At 46.0% G+C, this 19186-nt stretch overlaps 2 protein-coding genes across 5 annotated transcripts in view; one reads left to right on the top strand and one right to left on the bottom strand.

Moving 5' to 3' along the window:
• The window catches only part of ARHGAP31 (Rho GTPase activating protein 31), a 103220-nt gene extending 92525 nt beyond the window's left edge, over positions 1–10695 (bottom strand). Inside the window, exon 1 of one of the 2 annotated variants that reach the window (XM_019729678.2) lies at positions 9742–10695. In XM_019729678.2, coding sequence (XP_019585237.2) covers positions 9742–9841 — 100 coding nt within the window. In that variant the 5' untranslated portion in view covers positions 9842–10695. The remainder of the gene's footprint in view (positions 1–9741) is intronic. The other variant, XM_019729677.2, reaches the window with a different exon arrangement.
• The window catches only part of B4GALT4 (beta-1,4-galactosyltransferase 4), an 86400-nt gene that overhangs the window by 23934 nt on the left and 43280 nt on the right, over positions 1–19186 (top strand). Inside the window, exon 1 of one of the 3 annotated variants that reach the window (XM_074331560.1) lies at positions 10697–10716. The exons of the other annotated variants lie outside the window; for them this stretch is intronic. The gene's annotated coding sequence lies outside the window, so the exon portion shown is untranslated. Of the gene's footprint in view, positions 1–10696; positions 10717–19186 lie in introns of those variants that run through there. 3 annotated transcript variants of the gene reach the window in all.

Consider the following 19186-nt stretch of genomic DNA (forward strand, 5'->3'; position numbering starts at 1 on the left):
ACATTTTTAGTTATTATGCCCAGTAAAGATTGAGCATCTCTGCTCTAGGCTTAGAAAGAGCAGTCCAGAATCCTTGGATCCAGAATTTAAAACTCACTTTTTCCCCACCTCCAAGAGTGCCCCTCCCCTTTCCTTTTGGAAACCAAATTGTCTTTAGGGGCAGAAAAGAAAGAGGAACTGAGGAAATCATGTCCCATTTGAAAGTCAGGCTTGGGGTGAGGGAAACCAGATGACTCGATGGGTATATTTTCCTGGCTTCAGCTACAGGCTCTGTGCCCAGGGTCCAAACAGCTTTAACGCAGCCCCTGAGGGCCCCCCCACAGGGGTTGTGTCCTCAGCTGTGAGCCGGATTCAGAACCCTGCATCTAGCTTTGCTTTTCCAGAAAGCAAAATGGCTCCTCTCTACTAACACCAGGCCCATGTTCTAGCTATTAGCCAAACAAAGGATTTTCCAAATATGGACCCCTCCAAAAAAAGCATGTGCACTTTGAAGGCCACAAGGAAGCTTAAATAGCTAAAACTTATTAAAAAGAAAGCCAACAATTGACGCCAAAAGCGTGAGTCCTTAAAGAACAGAACAGCAAGACAAAAGCCAGAAAGAGGAACAAAAATATGCATTGTAGGGGAGGGGTAAGCAGGGAGGTGTAGATTTATATGGAAGAGTTGACATCATTGTTTCCCAATAATACTCAGCATGCAGGAAACAGATGGGAAAGAAGTGGTGGAAGGGGCTACTTATGGTAACAGGGCATGCTCTCTGTTTACTGCACTGCCATTTGGAACTTAAATGTTTTACTTTGAAACACTGGGGATGTGAACTCCATTGCCAGAAGTTTTATCAAAGTCTAACTAAATCCTGCTTAACTTAGCACCTTGGCAATGCATGGTAAAATGGAGCCATGCATATCAGACCCTGATGTACTTCCATGTAGCTCTTTGGGTCCAGAGGAGGCAAAGCCATGGAAAGGGAATTCAATGTCAGACAGACACCGTTTGAGTCCTGCTTCTCCCATTTCCTGGCTAGGCGACATTAGGCAAGTTACTTAACCTCTCTAAGTTGGTCTACATATATAAAATAGGGGGCCCAAACAGAACTTTCCTCAGTGGGGAGAGGTCGAGGTTTTCACATGTATAGCATACAGCTAGATTTCATCAAGAAACATAATTAGGGTCACCAGTTAACATCATTTAGAAAAGTTTTGACTTTGAACAGAATCCCTCATTGTCCTGCCCTTGGGTAGGGCACAGACACAGCCAAACCAATTGCCACTCTTGCTTTTATCAGCTATTCTGCCTTCTCCTGAGGGTAGGTTCACGCTCCTGCCACTGAAGACAGCTTCAGTCCCCCCACCCAGGGTCCCCCTAACCAAGCTTGGCCATTATAAGTCACTTTCAACTACCTTTTCCAGAGTTTAAGCGTCATCTCCACACCCCCAAACCACCACCCCTCCTCTGTGCAAGACGGTGTGACCAATTACAAGTGTCAGGCAAAACCATGTGGTTTCCTGTCTGCAAAAACCCTCCACCCCATCTTCTCATACCTCTGTCATTCCATTCACGGTTAGATATTTGTTTATCATTTTATTGACTTTCCCCCTTATAAACAGCCCATTGGCTGATGGTTCTTTTTCACTCAGCTGCCTGCCTCATGTGTTAATATCCTCCAAAGCCCTCATTTCATCCTTCCTCGTACTTCTATTTGTCTTACAACCCCAAGCTCACTAGGCTGAGAGCAGCTTGAGAGCATCTTGGTAACCCAACAGTGTCTAGCACATTAGTGTCCCATTAAATATTCGTTGCATTGAATTGACAGCCCTACACAGGATGGATTCTGAATAAAACATAAAAAGAGACAGGGAAAGAAATATGCATAATTACACAAATTAGCTCAACTGCGTTTCATGAAGGCTATAGATTTATGTATAGTTTGTCAGAATCCTACTTTATATGTCAAACTGTTTTCTGGTGTCTATAACAGCAAAAGCTGGTATATGTTGCCTTTTGGGTGGTAACATTCACCCCTCTCCCTCTGGGGATGGTGAGGAGGGGGCCTCCACAGGCATTTTGGGCCAGCATCAGGCCATGGGCGTGGTACCAGGATCTGGTATGCATCAGCCAGGCTTGCACTAAAACAGAGTGCCTGAGACTCAATCCCAGAAACTCAGTTGGTTCTGGGGCCCCGCCAAGAATGTGGCTCATTCCAAGGAGTGACTGGTGAGGCACTAGGAAAAGACAGTGTTTCTGGGGCGTCCTGTGCAAAGTCTAGCCTCAGTTTCTGTCTGGGAGTAGCTATGAGCCCTTGAGGGGAATCTTAAACAATCTTAGAGTACTGATATTCCAGCACATCAACAATGTCCCTGGTTCCAAGACTCCTAGAAGGTCTCTAACACTGGCTTCCTAAGCAGGCAATAGGGTCAATCAATCAACCGCTGTGGGTTGGCCATGGGGCTCACCCTGAGTCACACAGTGAGCTGCCAAATCTGTGTGAGCTGCCGAATGCCACCTGCCTTCGGTGGAGCTCATCATCCACTTGTGCACACAAAGCCACTTAGAAAACAGAGGAACAGGTAGAAGGAAGACCAAGTTGGGTGCCTCTGACTCTAAAGCAGCAGGTTTCCAGAGTGAAAGAGGATTGTGGCTGAAGTGGGCAGGGAGGGGCCTGGGAGGAAAAGGTGGGGTCTGGTTAGACTTGAAAGCTGGTAGGTTTAGAATTGGTGTGTGAAAAGCTCCTTGCAGAGGGTAAAATACTATGCAAATGTGAGTTGTTTTTACTACTATTAATTATCTAAGCTGGGGAAAGAACAAAGCAAAGGGAGAAAAAGCTATTTTTTGTAGAGATGGTTTTTTTGTGTGTGTGTTTTTGGGGGCAAACTGTAAAGTAAATGCTAAATCATGAAATATACTGGGTGATTGTGGTCATGCCTAAGACCATGGCCTTGATAGTCAGACAGACCTGGATTTGAATCCTACCTTTCCTATCTCTATAATCTTGGCAAGTGATTTCACTTCTTTCATCTCAGTTTTCTCCTCTGTAAAATGGGGATTAAAATGCCCCATTTTACAGATGTCAAAAATATTACTTTGTGTGTATAAAGTAGCTGGCACATAGTAAGCAACCAATGCAGTAGTAACTCTAACTACTAATAAAAACAATAAGCAGGTCTGATTTGGGCCTCAGCCTTTATTTTGGGGAAGTCCTCTTCCTCTTTCTTCCTTGAGCCATCCAACAGCCTAATGCTCTTACCAAAAGTTGTTCTTAGAAAAAAATCTAGTACCAGTATCTATGCTCCTCTGAATTGCAGTCAGTGTGTTTCCCCAGGGGTCTCTTATTTTTAAGCCTTAGCTAAAACTGCATCCTGGGGATGCTGAGAGGAACAAGGGTTGCTATCTGGGCTCCTGAAGTCCCATCAGGCTGTGATCCCACCTCAATCAGGATTTGAGGCCAGCCCTTTGAGGAAGGAACAGCAAGACCAGTTAAATAAACTCAAGCGTGGCATTTGTGTTGGGGCATAGAGAGAAATAGCTCAGAAAATTGGGTGGGACATTCACCCATAAGCAAAAAGAAAATGTGAAGGGTGGGACTAAGGAGGGAAATGCCAAATTAGCTTAAACACATGGAAAGCAATGAGTGAAAAACAAAACAAAGCAAAAAATAAAAAGCACAAGTAGATCCATGTTCCTGGGCCTCAAGACGGGTGTGAAGGAACCACACAGAGGGCAGGGGAGCCCGGAGACCCAAAGACCAGGCTGGGCCTGTACCTACGCTTGATCAGTCTGTTCTGGAGGGAATGAGTACCAGGTAGTCCCAACCAGAAGGGTCTGTCACTACTTTGTTTCAAAAAATAGCTAGTTACAATACGGATTGGAAAAGCAGTAGGGTGGTGCTTCTTATCCCTAGACTGGGTCCTGGATCTTTCAGCCCCGCCCCCTTCTTCCACTCACTGCTGCACAAACACACACCCACACACAGAAAACTCTGCAGTGAGGTGAATTCCCAGGAACAAGCAGTCCCCAGCAAGTGCTTCAGAACCGCCCTGGTCAATCCGCTTCTGAATTCACAATGTGTCCTCCCCTCCTCCCCACTCCCACAGAAAAAGGTTTCCAGGTTAGCCCACAGATGTCTAATAGATTTAGGAGTAAGAGAAAAAGAATGCATGAAAAACTACAGCTCTAACGGCATTCGGGAGCCTATCCACCACTGAAAGCATTGGCTATGGGAAAACGTGTTCCTAGTGTCAACATGTTTCCTTCTGCCCCAGGCCTCCAGCTCCCTCCTGCCTGAGCAGATGGCCCTCTTGGCTCCAGGGCAGGTCTGGGGTGACAGGAGAGCGGGCTTCCTCAGCAGCTCCAACATCTGGGCCTCCTGAGGCTGGAAGGCATCAGGTTAGCTGCCAGTGGGGGAGGGGAGGGCTGAAGGAAGGGCGAGGCTTTGCCTGTGGTCAAGGGGCTCTGGGCAGAGGTCTGGAGAGTGGGCAGGAGGGAGGAATTGGGTAGGTGGAAGGAGCGGCTTCTATCCTCTGGGTGGGTTGTTTGTCATGTCCAGGCTACACAGAGTAAGTTACAGTTCGGCTTCAGTTTGCTCCAGGTTGAAAGTCTTAATTCTCCTCTTTTGTTTCTTCCTGTTTCACTCTTGGAGCCCAGATTTGGGGATGCCCCTCAGCCCACAAGGTTGCTGTAATGTCTCCGCAAACTCCACCTCCAGGCCTTGTCTATTCTTTCAGTTCCCTGTGGGTGCAGTAGTGATCAGGTGTCTTTCTCAGATCCTTCTGAGAGCCCTTCAGTTTCAGGTTGACATTTTGCTCTTCCACCACTACCTGCTGGCTTCCTCCCTGGAAAGCCCTACATGAACTGGCCTCTCTATTCCATGGGGCAGCAATTCTCCTTCTCATCCCTCTTGCTGACTGATTAACTCATCTGACCATATCATTTACTCATCTCATTGGAGCCCTCATTCATTCAGTCATAGATGGTATATGGTGATGCCAGGGCAATTCTAGGGTGTTATGAGAGCAACAGCTACATTTATAGTTTATCATATGTATGCCCTCTGCTAAGTGCTTTGCCCATATTAATTCATTGATCTTCACATCAGTCCTCTTATCCACATTTCACATATAGGTAAACTGAGGCCAAGAGGGGTTAAGGAACTTGTTCCAGGGTCACTCAGCTGGGGACAGACAAAGTTGGGATTCAACCCCAGGCAGTAAGGTTCTGGAACTCCTAACAGGATCCCCCAGCAGGGGCAACTGACTTGGGAGGATCATGTAAGGTTTCCAGAAGCAGCTGAGACCCAAAGGATGAAGAGTTAGCCAGGAAAGGTATGATAGTCATGTGCCAGGCAAGATCCTGGGACCGAAACAACTAAGCCGAAGAGAATATCTGGTCCTGGTTCACCATTTGTTAAATCTTACTGCGAACAAAAGAATATTTACCTTCCTTGCTAAGACTTTGCTCCTGTTTATATTTGGGTATCTCATCTATTTAATTGTGGAACAAGCATTCACGTTTTTCTCCTTCAGTTTTCCTTTCAGGTATGACAGCCAACTTCAAAGCTTAATGGAGCCACTAGTTTCTGAAAGTTTGTTCACATACCTTAGACTGTGAATGTCTTGAGTCTGGGGAGCATGTTTCTTTCTCTCCCAGAGTACCTAGCACAGTGTCTTAATACATAGCTGTTAAGTGAATGAATAAACAAAGTGAAAGAATGACTTAGCCTCAGAAATGTACAACAGATACATGCGAAAGTGCTCATTGCCTTGTTCATGTTCTTTGAAATACTGGGGCTATCCTACTCTCGTCAAACTTAAAATTATATTACAATGGGCATTGATGTATTTTGTTATGAACCTTTTCCATTCCTCAAATCAAATACAAATCTTTTCTTTTTTTCTTTCCCTTTTCAGTCTGATAACTAGAAAAAAATCTTCAGGAATAAAAAGGCTCACAATTCTTATCAAACATGCAGTAGGTGCATTCTGAATGGTCTAGGCTGCAGTGGTTCTCAACTGGGCCTGCATTTCAGAATCATCTAGATTTCAAATCATCATACCCATGCCCGGGCACCAAAAGATTCTGCTTTAATTGGTCTGAGAGAGGCCTGGGCATCACCTTTTTTTTTTTTTTTTTTAAAGCTCCCCATGTGATTCCAGTGTGCCACCATCATGGTCAACCACTGGGCCAAAGCAATATCACTTTTTACTGGGAATTGAGTAAAATGACAAAGATTGTTTGGAAAGGTAAGAAAGTCCTCACTGCTTCGAGTAGGGCCAGCACAGAAGCAGAAGACAGCTTTCCTGACAATGCGCTCTGATTCGTCCCTTGCCATCTCCCAGCACTGTGGGAAGACCCAGTGCACTTGGGTCAGAGGGGAGAGGTAGGAAATGCTCATGGATGCAGTCTGGCCTCACAGGACTCATGCGCAGCCTCCCAGCCACAGGCGACAAAATGATGTGGTTTTCATTACATAGCTGCAAGCAAGGGCCTTTGTATACAGTGGTCAAAAAGAAAAAAAGGAAAAGTACTATTTTCAGCATTAGCGGTGAGGAAGGGATGATCTTCTCCCTCTATTCCAGACAGGAAGAGAAAGTTATCTGGTTCCCAGGGGAGAGCTGGGGGTTGGGGCAGCCGCCACTATGCTGCAGGGGAAGAGGAAGAGCCTCCGCCAAGTTGGCCAGGAGCAACTTCATGCCATTCTTGGGTGTTCTCACCAGGCAGGAGAAAAGTTAAAGAAGCAAAAGGGGAAAACTGCTCTTCACATGAGGCCTGTGTGCAGCAAGGGACGATCAACAGCAGGGTATGAATTTGGCATCTATGTGGATGCCTGCAGAAACTGTATACACAATTTGAGTGTGTGTGTTTTTCTAAGGGAAAGGGTTTCTGTTTTTCATCAGCTTCCAAAAGATTAAGGATGACAACTGGCCCTGAGCAACATCCGCTCCAAGCTGAACACCTATTTGTCACCCACACACCCTGCTCTGTCAGATTTGTCCAACTAAAAGTAGCAGGGCTGGGTCACAGCAAATTACAGAAGTAGATGACATTCATCCTCTGTGCTCAGCCTCAGGGGTATAGCTTCCCCATGTTCAGGGGGCCTAAGTATCGCTAATTGTCACCAGCTTTGTCCTCCACCCCAGCTCAGGGCTTTCCCTCCCTGTTCAAGCACAAGGGCTTGCTTGGTTTCCTTTTATCTCTGTTCTGTTCTGCCTTGTACTCCCAGACCTGAATCTATTTTTCTCTGTCTCTAGAGTCCATCACTCTACCCTTGTCCTCCAATGTTAAGTAACTGTGCTGTCCGTCTTCTAAAACCCTCCCCAGCCTCCTGGCTCCTAGTTACCACGCTGACTCATTACCCTCAGGATTCTGGGATGAACTTCCAAGGTCATGTGGGCAAAGGGGCTGTGCCCAGGTCAGCTTTTCCTCTGTGGAAGCAGAGTCTAGGCCTTGAACTTAATTGTCTATTAACCGATACATGTTTCAGAAAGTCCACAAAGAGGACACATTGTTTTAGGGAAAACAATTTAGTCATGCTACACTGTAACAAAAATAAGAAACAACGATCTAACTGTTTTTAGATGTGGGAAAAAAGAAATCGTAATTACTCTTATTTAAATAAGCTATTTATTTTGTGTGCCTAATTCCCACGTGGCACAAGAACTGTGCCTGGATCATTAAGTGGGTCAGCTTCCTTTCGTTTCAAACCTGAACCCAATTCAGGTATGTCAGTCAGTTTTGAAAGTTTGCTGATCCTGTGGCAGGGCTGTCTGCTTTCAATTTAGGGGGGAAAAAAATCATTAGAGGAGAATGTTGGCCTAAGCATGGAAGCCAGGGAGGGAGAGGAGCCTGAGAGGCCAAGGCCCTCCGCATCCTGCATGATTAACTGTGTGACCTTAGGCAGGTCCGCTTACCTCTGGGCTTCCTCCCCTCCTCCCCAGGGCAAGAAGCCTTGGGACTGATTGGTTTTCTATCTTTTTCTTTAAGCTGTAACCCCCTTCCTTTTTTTCCAAATGAAATATCTATATATATAATCTCAAAATATAAAGCAAATGAGAGAAAAGCTGCCTAAGGCTTCCTTTGAGGTGTCTTCACAGAACCCTGGGGTTCCTGGCTCATCCTACGACCTACAACATTGTAAGAATGGGGCAGGACTGGCCGACACCCCTTGCAATGCAACTCGCAGAGCTTTCGGAGGGAGGACCCAGAATAACACGCACGTGGTGGAAGGTGGAGTTCTAGGAGCGTTGGTAGTAGTGTCCCTGGATGGTAACCTGAAGGCTCCTCCACAAACAGGTGTTAAGGACATTTATTCTGAACTTCTGAGGGTACTGGTTAAGACGCATACTTGAATTCTCTCACCTTCAAAAAACCTCAATCTAAGCGATTTTACTTCAAATCTACCTCTCCATTTTGCTGGAGAGGATGAAATGAATTGACTCAGTGATGCCTCACTGTCAAAAGACGCAGTTTTGAAACCTGTGGTCCCCCTAGTTCTAAAATACTAAGCCATTTGTCCTAATGACACAGCAGACTCTGAACTCTAGAATACCACAGGAGTATCACACCACTGCAAATTACTAGGTGGTGCTCAGTCTCTAAAAAAAAAAAAAAAGGGAAAAAGAAAGAAGGAACTAAAACAAAAGCCTTGCACTGTTTTTGAGATACACAATTGATAGAAGCTAATCACATAGTTTTTGAGATTATTTTCCTGGAGGCAGAATTATTCCCAACAGTTAAACAGCCCTTCAGTTACCTCTTTTGTTGTATCTGTGTATCAACACACAGCCCATATAGTGGAGGACTTCTCGCTCACTGAAGTGTCTGAAGAAAAGGCCTTTTTGTCACGGGTAAATGCAAGGCCAGTCAACCTTACAAAAGGAGTCATTTAATGCTCATTTCCCTCAACTTTCCTATGATTAAAAACTTCTTACCTCAAGTGCTGTTATTGTATTGTAGATTGTTTTCTTTCCCCCTCCCCCAACAAAAGTTTAAATTATCTCTACTCTGCAGGATTCCTTCTTTTTTTCCCATCTGACTTTGAAAACAGAGACCCTATCCTTTCCTTTCGCATACCCTCAACTATTTTAAAATCGAGGCCCTCTGACCTTTATACAGCTCTCTTCTTGTCTGACACGCCAAATGCTGATCGGAAAGTCAAGAGGAGGTAAAGGGTCTGGGGGTTGGGAAGGGGTGGGGGGAGGTACTATATAGTTGGCATCAGTTCAGAAATTCAGAAAATGTTTGTACAACCACTCCCCCAGCCAGGATCCACCGCACCCCCTGCCTTCCAGCACATTAATAAAAAAAGACGTGAGCGATGAAATTGGAGATCCGGGGAGGGACACCAAGGTGGTCATAATTGCGGACCCAGAGAAGGCCACTGATCACTACCCCACACGTCCAGCCCTCATCCCTCTTCCCCAATATCCAGTTTGCGATCAAGACCTCTGGAGCTCCCACCCCCACCCCCAGAGGTAGCCAGTTGTACTTGCAGCGGTACTGCCTATTAACGGCTTGTGTGAGACAAACGAAAGGATTGACCCCACCTCTGCACGTCGGGGGGGTGGCAGCGCTGTGCACCTTAAAAATCACATTGTTCTTTAAAAAAAAAAAAAAAAAGGGAAACCCAGCACACAGGCCTGGAATACATTAACTTGTGAACTGAATCTAACACACCCCAGGAGAGTCCACCTCTCCCCTAAACAAAAAGAAGTTAAAGAAAAAAAAAAAAAGGCGAAGGTACGTTACCATCTTGTCCGGAGCTTTCCAGATATTCGGTCAGGTCACAGCCAAAGGCACTGGCGGCTCCCTTTCGTTTCAGCTTCTGCTTGGCACCCTTGTTCTTCATGAGTTAGTCCCAAAGAGGTTGCCCCTCCGTCTCCCCCTCCCCTCTGCTTGGCACCGCGCCGAAGATGGTCTCGGGGGTTAGATCACCCGCTGCAGTGCGGCTCTGGGGGGCCGCATGGGCGTCCAGAAGAACTCTGGCCCGGGGCAGTGCGCATGGACCCCGCGCGGCGCGGAGCCTGAAATCCACGGCGCTCTCCTCCAGGGCCGCGGTGCCGGAGGCCGTGCAGAGATGGCAGCTGCGGGCCGGCTCGCTTGGGAGTGTCACTTCCTCACTTGTAGTCCCAGGGACTTTCACAGGCTCCTGCGGTGTCTTGAGGAGTTTTCCTGCGCTTGGAAGAGAGGGCGAGCTCGGCTTTCCGCCTTTCGAGACGCTCAGGGGAGGACGCGGGCGCGGGGAACGAGGCCGCCGCGGGAGGCGAGGAGACCGCGCCGGGCTGCGTGGGTCCTCTTCCCGGCGCCCTCGATCTTGCCTTCAGACGGCTTCAGTAAAACGAAAAGCAAGCATCCTGTCTCTCGCCCGCCCTCAATGCCTTCCTTTTTTTCCTCTCTTACAAATCCTAGGATCATCCAGCTCAGGAAATGCTGGAAGGAAGTTAGCGAGGGAGGGGGGCGGAGGGTGGAAATTTTTGGCAGCTCTGTGCTTGTGTGTGTATGGAGCGGAGGAAGTAGGTGGGTGGGTTGAGGAGTCCGGGGTGGGGGAGAGAACGCGCTCCCCGCCGAGCTGCTCGGCGACTGTGGAGATAACTGGGCAGCTCGGGAGGAAATCGCCGCTCTCCGAGGAGGACCCGCCGCCCGAGCCGCCCGCTTCCTGCCCCACCGACGGCGCTTTGATGAGGCCGGAGGAGGCTCGCAGGCTTTCTGGATGGAGGAGGCTAGGTGGGACTGAAAAAAAAGTTCTGCCTTGTTTTTATTCTCCTTGTCATCATCTCTTTGACACTTTCTATTTCGGTGCCTGCTTTCTTGAAGAGTAATGACAGTTACAAAAACAGGGGTTCCCGCAGAGAAACGTGACAGGGCGCGGTTTCCGCCGGCCACTCATCCTCGTCTCTGCGCCCAGGTACCCCCAACCCAGCTAACGACCCTCCCACGCCGCGGGGAGGATAGAGGCTGTGGCTTTGTAACCACTGTCCAGGAAATCAGATTTCTGGTTACAAATTCAAGTTCTCTCTCTCTCTCTCTCTCTCTCTCTCTCTCTCTCTCTCTCTCTCTCTCTCTCTCTCATTACTGCAAAATTTGCTAAATGGAAGTGATGGGGGCAGGAATCCAGGATTTAAGGTGACTCTCATCTCTCATGTTCTAGCATAATGTGGAGAAAGCAGTCTCCCAGGTTGTTTCATAATTTGTCTAAAGTTTTCCAGAGGGCATATTTTTTCGTCCCCAGTTAGACTTGAAATTCCTTGACTTCTGTGTACTCAGCACACAGTAAGCACTCAAATTCTTGTGATTTAACCATTTGAGGTTTAAATTTCCCGTATAAATTCAAATCCATATATAGACTTGAAGGGTAGGGACATTCATACAGTTCAGATACCTGGCAAAAGCTTTACGTATACTATTTTAGTTACTAAATCCCTTTACACTTTCTTATCTCCCTATGTATCATCGTGACAGTTTATGAACTTTGACCCTTGACCGTCTCTCTTTGTCAGAGGTCACAGTTGATAGCCTGCCTGCTGAATCTGGCCAACAGATGTGTTTAGTTTGGCACATGCCATGCTTCAAAATTTTTTAAAAATTAATTGCCCACATTAAAGAGTTAAGAGATTTCACATAACAGATCTGGATTTTTGACTTCAGTTTGCAAAAATGGAAGATTTGGTAACACTGAAAGTGCATTCCCACAAGGCAAGGACTGCTGATGCCAACTTAATGTCAGCCCCGTTGGAGGAGTCACCCTCTTTAGAGAGAAGAGTCTTCCAGGTTCGCAGACCCCACAGCCCCTCTTTGCACCTGCATGGCCTGTGGAGCCTCTTGAGTTCTCAGCCCAAGCTCTATGTATGGTGTCTCCTTCCTTCCATTTTCCATCTGCCTCTCAGCGACACCACCACATTGCCCAGTCATCTTGGTGAGACATCTTCAAGTAACTTCTGACTCATTTCTTTCCTTCCTCCCCCACCTCCAGGCTAGTCCTGCCCAAATCCATGAGTCCTTCAAAATGACTGTCCTCCAGCTTTCTTCCTCTCAAGGCCCATTCAGTGAGACTGTTTACTCCTCAGTTATTAGACTAACTCCTGGTGGGGTTTGCTGAGTCTAGACTCTTCCCACTTCATCCACCCGATGTACTAGAGGCCTGATGAATCTTCCTGAGGGATTGTTGTTCTTATCTGCCTGTTTTGCTCAAAACCGTCAATGATTTTCTGCTTCCTACTGCCAGGACTGCAATTTCTAAGCACTTTGTAAGCTACTTGGAGAATATTGGTAGGGTACTTAGTATAATGGCTTGTTCCTCCCTTTATTTATAGAGAAGCATCTCCACATGAGACTGTAATTATTACCATTAACATTTGTTTAAGAGTTTACTATAGCCACAGCTTTCATTATTTCATCTGACCCACAGTGGATTTTATTACTTTGGCAGCAAAGGAGAGAGGCTGAAGAGGTACTTTTTTATGGGTCCAGCCCCCCCCCCCCCCCCCCGTCACAAATTATGGGTAAACTGTCAAACCCTGGGAATTACCTTTTTAAATCTCTAAAAACATTTTTTTCCCCCCACATATCTTTTCATTAAATTAGTTTTAGGTGTACAAAACAATGTAGTGATTAGACATATACCTCACAAAGTGATAACCCCAATATTACCCATCTGACACTGTACATAGTTTAAAACATTCTTTTTATTTGGAAGTAATTTCAGCTTATACAAATTTTGCACACAAAAAGATACTCAAATAATTCCTATATGCCCTTCACCCATCTTTTCCAAATATTAATATTTTATGTAACCAGAATATAATTATCAAAATTAGGAAATTCATATTGATACAATAATATTAACTAATTAAATGACTTTATTCAAATACGAATTAATTTTTCACTACATACAATTTTTTTTAAAGATTTTATTGGGGAACGGGCACAGGACTTTATTGGGGAACAGTATGTACTTCCAGGATTTTTTCCAAGTCAAGTTGTTGTGCTTTCAATCGTAGTTGAGCTCCAGGTCCAGTTGCCATTGTTAGTTGCAGGGGGGCACAGCCCACCATCCCTTGCAGGAGTCAAACCGGCAACCTTGTGGTTGAGAGCCCACTGGCTCATGTGGGAATCTAACCAGCAGCCTTCCGCGTTAGGAGCATGGAGCTCCAACTGCCTGAGCCACCAGGCTGGCCCCTAATTACATTTTTTTACTAAATAATGGCCTTTCTCACATTAAAGTTCACCAGTTAAGTACAGAAACAGTCATTTACAGGGACTTCTCAAAACACTTCCCAGTAGAACATTAGCTATGTACTAGATCCCCTTAATCACCATCAAAACCCTATAGGTATAGATTGTCACACAACAGGACTGCCTAGGTGACTCAGTAAAGCTAGTGACCTATACACAGCCCTAATACTTTTCTATGCTTCACTGAGGATTCCCCATAGTGACTCTACAATCATAGAATTTTCAATCTGGAACAGCCTGAGACCTTTTGGTCCCTGATTCATGACAAGTTGGGTTCAAGTTATTTAGGGTTCATGGTTGAGATAATGCTGAGCACGGGGCAAGGCATCCATTATGCCTGGGCTGATTGAACAGACCTTATTCAAAATGTGTACATGGTGGTTCTTTTTCTCCAGTTGACGATGCTCAATTATCTACACTTTATGGTGAGAAGAACTCACAATTTATCGAGCCAGGTAGTGAAGCCAGACGGTGACAGACTGACTCAGGGAGCTGAAAAGCTGTCAGCCTCCGCATTTGCTCCCTGTCGGCTCTCATTTCTGAGCATGCCCTGTGATAGGTGCCAAACTTGAATCTTGTTCTGGATGCTCTTTTTCTACTTTTCTTTCTCTTTTCTTCCTCTACTTATTTCTTTCTCTTCCCATTTTTCTCTTTCTCCTTGCTTACTCTAAGATACGTACCTTTTCCTGGGTCTGTGAAAGAAAGTCAGGTTTGGGTTCCAAAGTGTTTTTCTGTTGGGCTCTGGATTTCCTAGGAAAGAGACGTTGGAGATAGAAATTGGAGACTGTTAACAGGAGGACTAATTAAGCTATTTGGTGATCATATAAATTATGCCTTTAGCAGAGTATCATGGTGTAAAAATTACTTCACTTACATGGAGCTCCCACACTAGAGTTCGCCCATTGCCTGTGATTTATCTTATCTGCAACTGTTTAAGACTAATGTCTATCAAACTGTGCCCTCTGCTTCCTTTACTCACCAAGGATGGTAGAAATCTTCTCTCCTCTAAAGAAATAGATGCCGAAGACAGAGTGAGTATTGGGAGATTTTAATGTCACTGTGATCTAGCCTTTTTTTTTTTATATGGTTTGTCCATAAAACTAGAGTTAGCAATCAGCAGTTTTAGAGTTCCCTTCTCTCCTAACTAATTAAATACTCTTATATGATTCCTTGTCCATGGTCTGTGATTAATATGTTCTGAATTAGCTCATCTTCCTGTTGGGTACATTTTCTCTCCCCCTTTCCTCTCCCCTCCCTTTTCCCAGTTTAAAGAAGCTAGTTTGTCACTGATTGTTGGGTGTTATGGGATAAATTGTGCCTCCCCATACATATATTAAAGGCCTAACCCCTAGTACCTCAGAATCTGACTGTATTTGGAGAGACGGCCTTTAAAGAGGTGATTAAGTTAAAAATGAGGCTATTAGAATGGGCCCTAATCCAATCTGACTGGTGTCCTTGTGAGAAGAGGAGATTAGGACACAGAAGGACACCAGGGATGCGTACCACAGAGAAAAGGACATGTGAGGACACGTGAGAAGGTGGTCATCTGCCAGGCAAGGAGAGAGTCTTCAGGAGAAACCAAACCAGCTCACATCTGGATCTTGGACTTCCAGCATCCAAAACTATGAGAAAATAAATTTCTATTGTCTAAGCCATGTGACCTGTGGTATTTTGTTATGGCAGCTCTAGCAGACTAATATATTGGATAAGTCTCTTCTATAGGCGAGGCCTTATGCCCCTCCCCCATACTGAGCCCAGCACCAGTGCCCTGAGGGTATGAAACAGATAGCGGATGAGAATGTCCAGAGTAAAATGACTTCTAGAAAGTCATGTACCCCACACTCCATTATTGCATTTCCCTGTGCTGTGGACTCCCAGATTTAGGTTATGCTGTAAATTGTTGCTTGTAAGTGTCCAAATGTGGTGAATAAGCATGCCTAGCGGGGTTGGGGTGGTCCACATCACCAATCTCTTATCAAACAGAACAGAGTGGAAGGAAGATCAACTGGATGGGAGAGAAGGAACAAGAACCCTAACCAGTCTTCCAATCCTAGAACCTGGGATAACATTTAGCCTGCCAGCCATAGGTCCTGAAACTTGTCATCTGACCTTCCATTGCTCTACCACCTCTGCAACCATGAAAGCCACTTTTGCTTTTAAATGGACTTCTAAGAGCAAGCAGGTGTGGTGATGAAAATGGAGAAGGAAGAGGGCTTTAAAGGGTCCCACTCCCCACTTACGAGTTGAAGACAGACATAGTTATTATTATACACAATAAATCTCTGTCTCTCTCTGTTAAGCATTGTGTATGTCAGTTTCCTTTAAATTCCTTGAGTTATAAGACTGTGTTACTCTGGGAGAAAAGAGAGCATTGGGAAACACTACTTTACAGCCTCACTTTCCCAGCTGAGAATGTGATTTCTTTGCTTCACCATCAACTTGGCATTTGGGAGTCAAAAGGGTAGGAGGTAAGGGAATAGTAAGAAGGAAAAAGACTTGGTTACAAAAAAATGAAGTCTTACCAAACTTTTGTAATAAAATGGCATTGATCAGTGCCACCTATCTGCTAATTCAGAAACTCAAATTTTGTTTAAAAACTAGATGTAGGAGAGTTCAAGATGACTCCAAGTTTATAAGATTGGGGGCTGGTTAGGGTTGACTTTATTTTTTAGAGAAAGATAAAGTATACTTCTCTATACTTCAAGGGCCATGTGGGGACAGAGCCAGGAGTGCAGTTTCCAGGCTCCTGCCCTCACGTGGAAAGGGGCTCACTCGGGTAGTAAATGGCCGTCAACTGTGATTGGATGGCCATCAGCTGTGGCTAGTTGGCCATCAGCTGTAACCAGTGAGCCATTGGACTAGTATAACTGCTGTGGCTACGCTAGCAGCAAATGGGGGCTAGCAAGAAGATGGTGGCTGAACTAGCAAGCAGCAGAGTGTGGACTTCGGATTGCAGAGAGATGGATTGCAGTTAGCAAGTGAGGTTGGTTGGCAGAGACAAGTGGACGGCAGGTTGTGGATCGTGTGGCTCCTGCTTCCCGTGTCTCCAACCCAGCCTCCAGCGAGACTATAGTGGTATGACTCCCCTATCTGGGGCTCTGTAGGTGTTCCTTTTTGGCCTCACCATATCCTGCGTTCTTATGCGGGGAGCAGGAGCTGAGACCCCGCATGACACCCTGCATGACAGGCCATATCAGAGCCTTTAGGAGGAAATGCCCTTTGATAGTGTAAAATGCATGACAGGGTAGAAGTTGAGAGGTTAGGATTAAAGCTTAGGTGAGACATCTGCACACAGAGTTTGAAATTATTTCAGAAATACATTTTTCCCCGCCAATATTTCAGTTCTCTAATTTTTTTTGCATTGAATGTTGTTTAAAACCCAGAGGTTTGGAGATTTTGTGTGCTCTGCAGAGCGTTTTTTAAAAGCCGCAATGACCCTTGACCCCTATTGCAGTGTAACATTAAATGAATCGTCAGTGTTTCAAAAATGATGCACAAAGCAGGCAGCACAAGACCCCCTTATTCCACTCCACCTCGGGCACTGAACGTTGCCAAACAGCAGCGGGAAACTTCCTTCCTAGAATCACAGGCAGAGAAGAGACTTCACAAGGCCAGAGGGAGAGCCAAGTGCCCTGGGTTGAATCACTATTATACTGACATCTAAGTCTGTACAGGGTTTGCCTTAGCTTCCAAGTCTGATTTGGATCCATTTGGCTGGAGGCCTCTGTTTGGTGGCCCAAGGGGGAAAGATTCCAGGGGCTGTTCCTGTAAGTGGCAGCCCCCAGAGGCCTGGCTGGGTTTGTCCTGAAGACATAGCAGTAGGTACTGGGGTCCCTGTCAGCAGCTGGGTTTGGAATCACTTCTCTCACTCCCTGCTCTGTATCTTTATAATTGCCAAGCTGAACAGAAACTTTGGGAAGAAAAACCTGAATTCCTCACAGAATGTAGGCGTCCCCAGGATAGGGGAAGATGTGGCTATTTGACTGATTTCAATTACCTTGGTGTTTTGTTTTGTTTTGTAGCCTCTTATTCCTCCTCTGCTCCCAGTTTTACTCCATTCATCACCCCTTTGGGCATGTTGCCTTCTTTAAAAGAAGCAAAGGGGCGGTTCTGAGCTCCAGCTGTCTCGCCCAGGGTCTCTGAATACTGGAGCAAATGACTTTCTTAGGTGGGTGGGGATCTGTCCCCGCCCCGCTCATTGTGTTCCAGAGTTTCCTGTGCATTGCCTGTAACCCTTTACCAATCTGCCAGGCGCCTTTTAACACAAAAGGGAGGAGATGGGGGGAGGGAGGACTGAGGAAAAACATCCCTATAAATAGCCCTCTTGAACAAAATTGTTTTCCCAATACACAGTTGTTGTTAGGCCTTGATGCCCCGTAATCTACCTCCGCACTTCCCACCCCTGAACCCCCTCCAGCTCTTCTCAACTAGCCTGGAACTCCTGCTCAGTCACCTCTGAGACGGAGAAGTTGTAGGGGCACTTGATGGAAGCTAGGATCCCCACAGGCCCCTCACCAGCTCTGGGCTCACTGGCTGTGAGTTGACATGGGTGCCCTGCCTGCTTCTGCCGCTTAGTTGCCTGTCGACTTGCTTGGACAAATTACTTAGCTTCTTGGAGCCTCACTTACCCCACCTGTTATTAAATCAAGGTCAAAATACCTACCTTGTTGTTAGGATTAAATAAGATAAGGAAAACGCCTAGCACTTTGCCTGTACTCGGGTGGGTGCTCAATACATAAATGAGAGTATTTTTTATTTTCTTACCCAGCAATGCTTCTGTTTCCTCTATCATTATCCAATTTCTTGGGGTCCTTTTTTCCATTTCCCCATCGTGGTCCCTTGTCCCTTATAAAATACATTTATAAGACTGTAAACTTATTTTATTTTCATCTATTTATTTCTGTTATTCCCAGTTCCAACATGGTTTGAGATGATATATGTCACGCAGGGTGTCATGCAGGGTCTCAGCTCCCACTCCCCACACAAGAACATAAGATATGGTGAGGCCAAAAAGGAACACCCATGGAGCCATAGGTAGGGGAGTCATACCACTATAGTCTCACTAGGCTGGATTCACACGACGTGCGACCTGCTATGTGCTTTTCTGCCAACCGACCGACTCTCCTTTACTCCTCAACGTAGCCGCGGCAATTATATTACTGGCCAGTGGCTCAATGGTTACAGCTGACGGCCAACTAGCCACAGCTGACGGCCATCTACTACCTGAGCCAGCACCCCTCCACGTGAGGCCGAGAGCCTGGAAACTGCTCTCTGGGGCTCTGTCCCCACAATATACTTTTTATTTAAGTGCTTGGAACCTGGAAAACTTCAGAAAGGGTAAGTTTGCCGCTTGTGAAATAGTTTCCTAACACAGAAGATAGATTGCTTTTGGTGAGCTATTTAAGGAAGCGGTTCTGATTGCGGCTCACACTTTTCTTACATCCTTGGTGTCCCCAGACCTGTTTTTATTCCTATCTTTAAAAAAAAAAAAATTTTTTTATTGGGGAGTATTGTTGTCATGCAGGGTGTCAGGTGGGGTCTCTGGTCCCGCTCCCCACATAAGAACGCAGGATATGGTGAGGCCAAAAAGGAACACCCACAGAGCCATAGGTAGGGGAGTCAAACCACTATAGTCTCGCTGACGGCTGGGTTGGAGATACAGGAAACAGGAGCCACAGGATCCGCAACCCACTGTCCTAGCTGCAATCCGCGCTTGCCAGCCACCATCTTCTTGCTAGCCCTCCATTTTCTGCTAGTGTAGCCACAGCAGTTATATTAGTGGCCAATGGCTCACTGGTTACAGCTGACGGCCAACTAGCCACAGCTGATGGCCATCCAATCACAGTTGATGGCCATTTACTACCTGAGTGAGCACCTTTCCACGTGAGGCCGAGAGCCTGGAAACTGCACTCCTGGCTTTGTCCCCACAATTGTGTTTTTTCCAGGACCCCTCAGCTCCAAG

The sequence above is a fragment of the Rhinolophus sinicus genome, linkage group LG01, assembly GCF_036562045.2.
Source record: "Rhinolophus sinicus isolate RSC01 linkage group LG01, ASM3656204v1, whole genome shotgun sequence".
Lineage (NCBI taxonomy): Eukaryota > Metazoa > Chordata > Mammalia > Chiroptera > Rhinolophidae > Rhinolophus > Rhinolophus sinicus.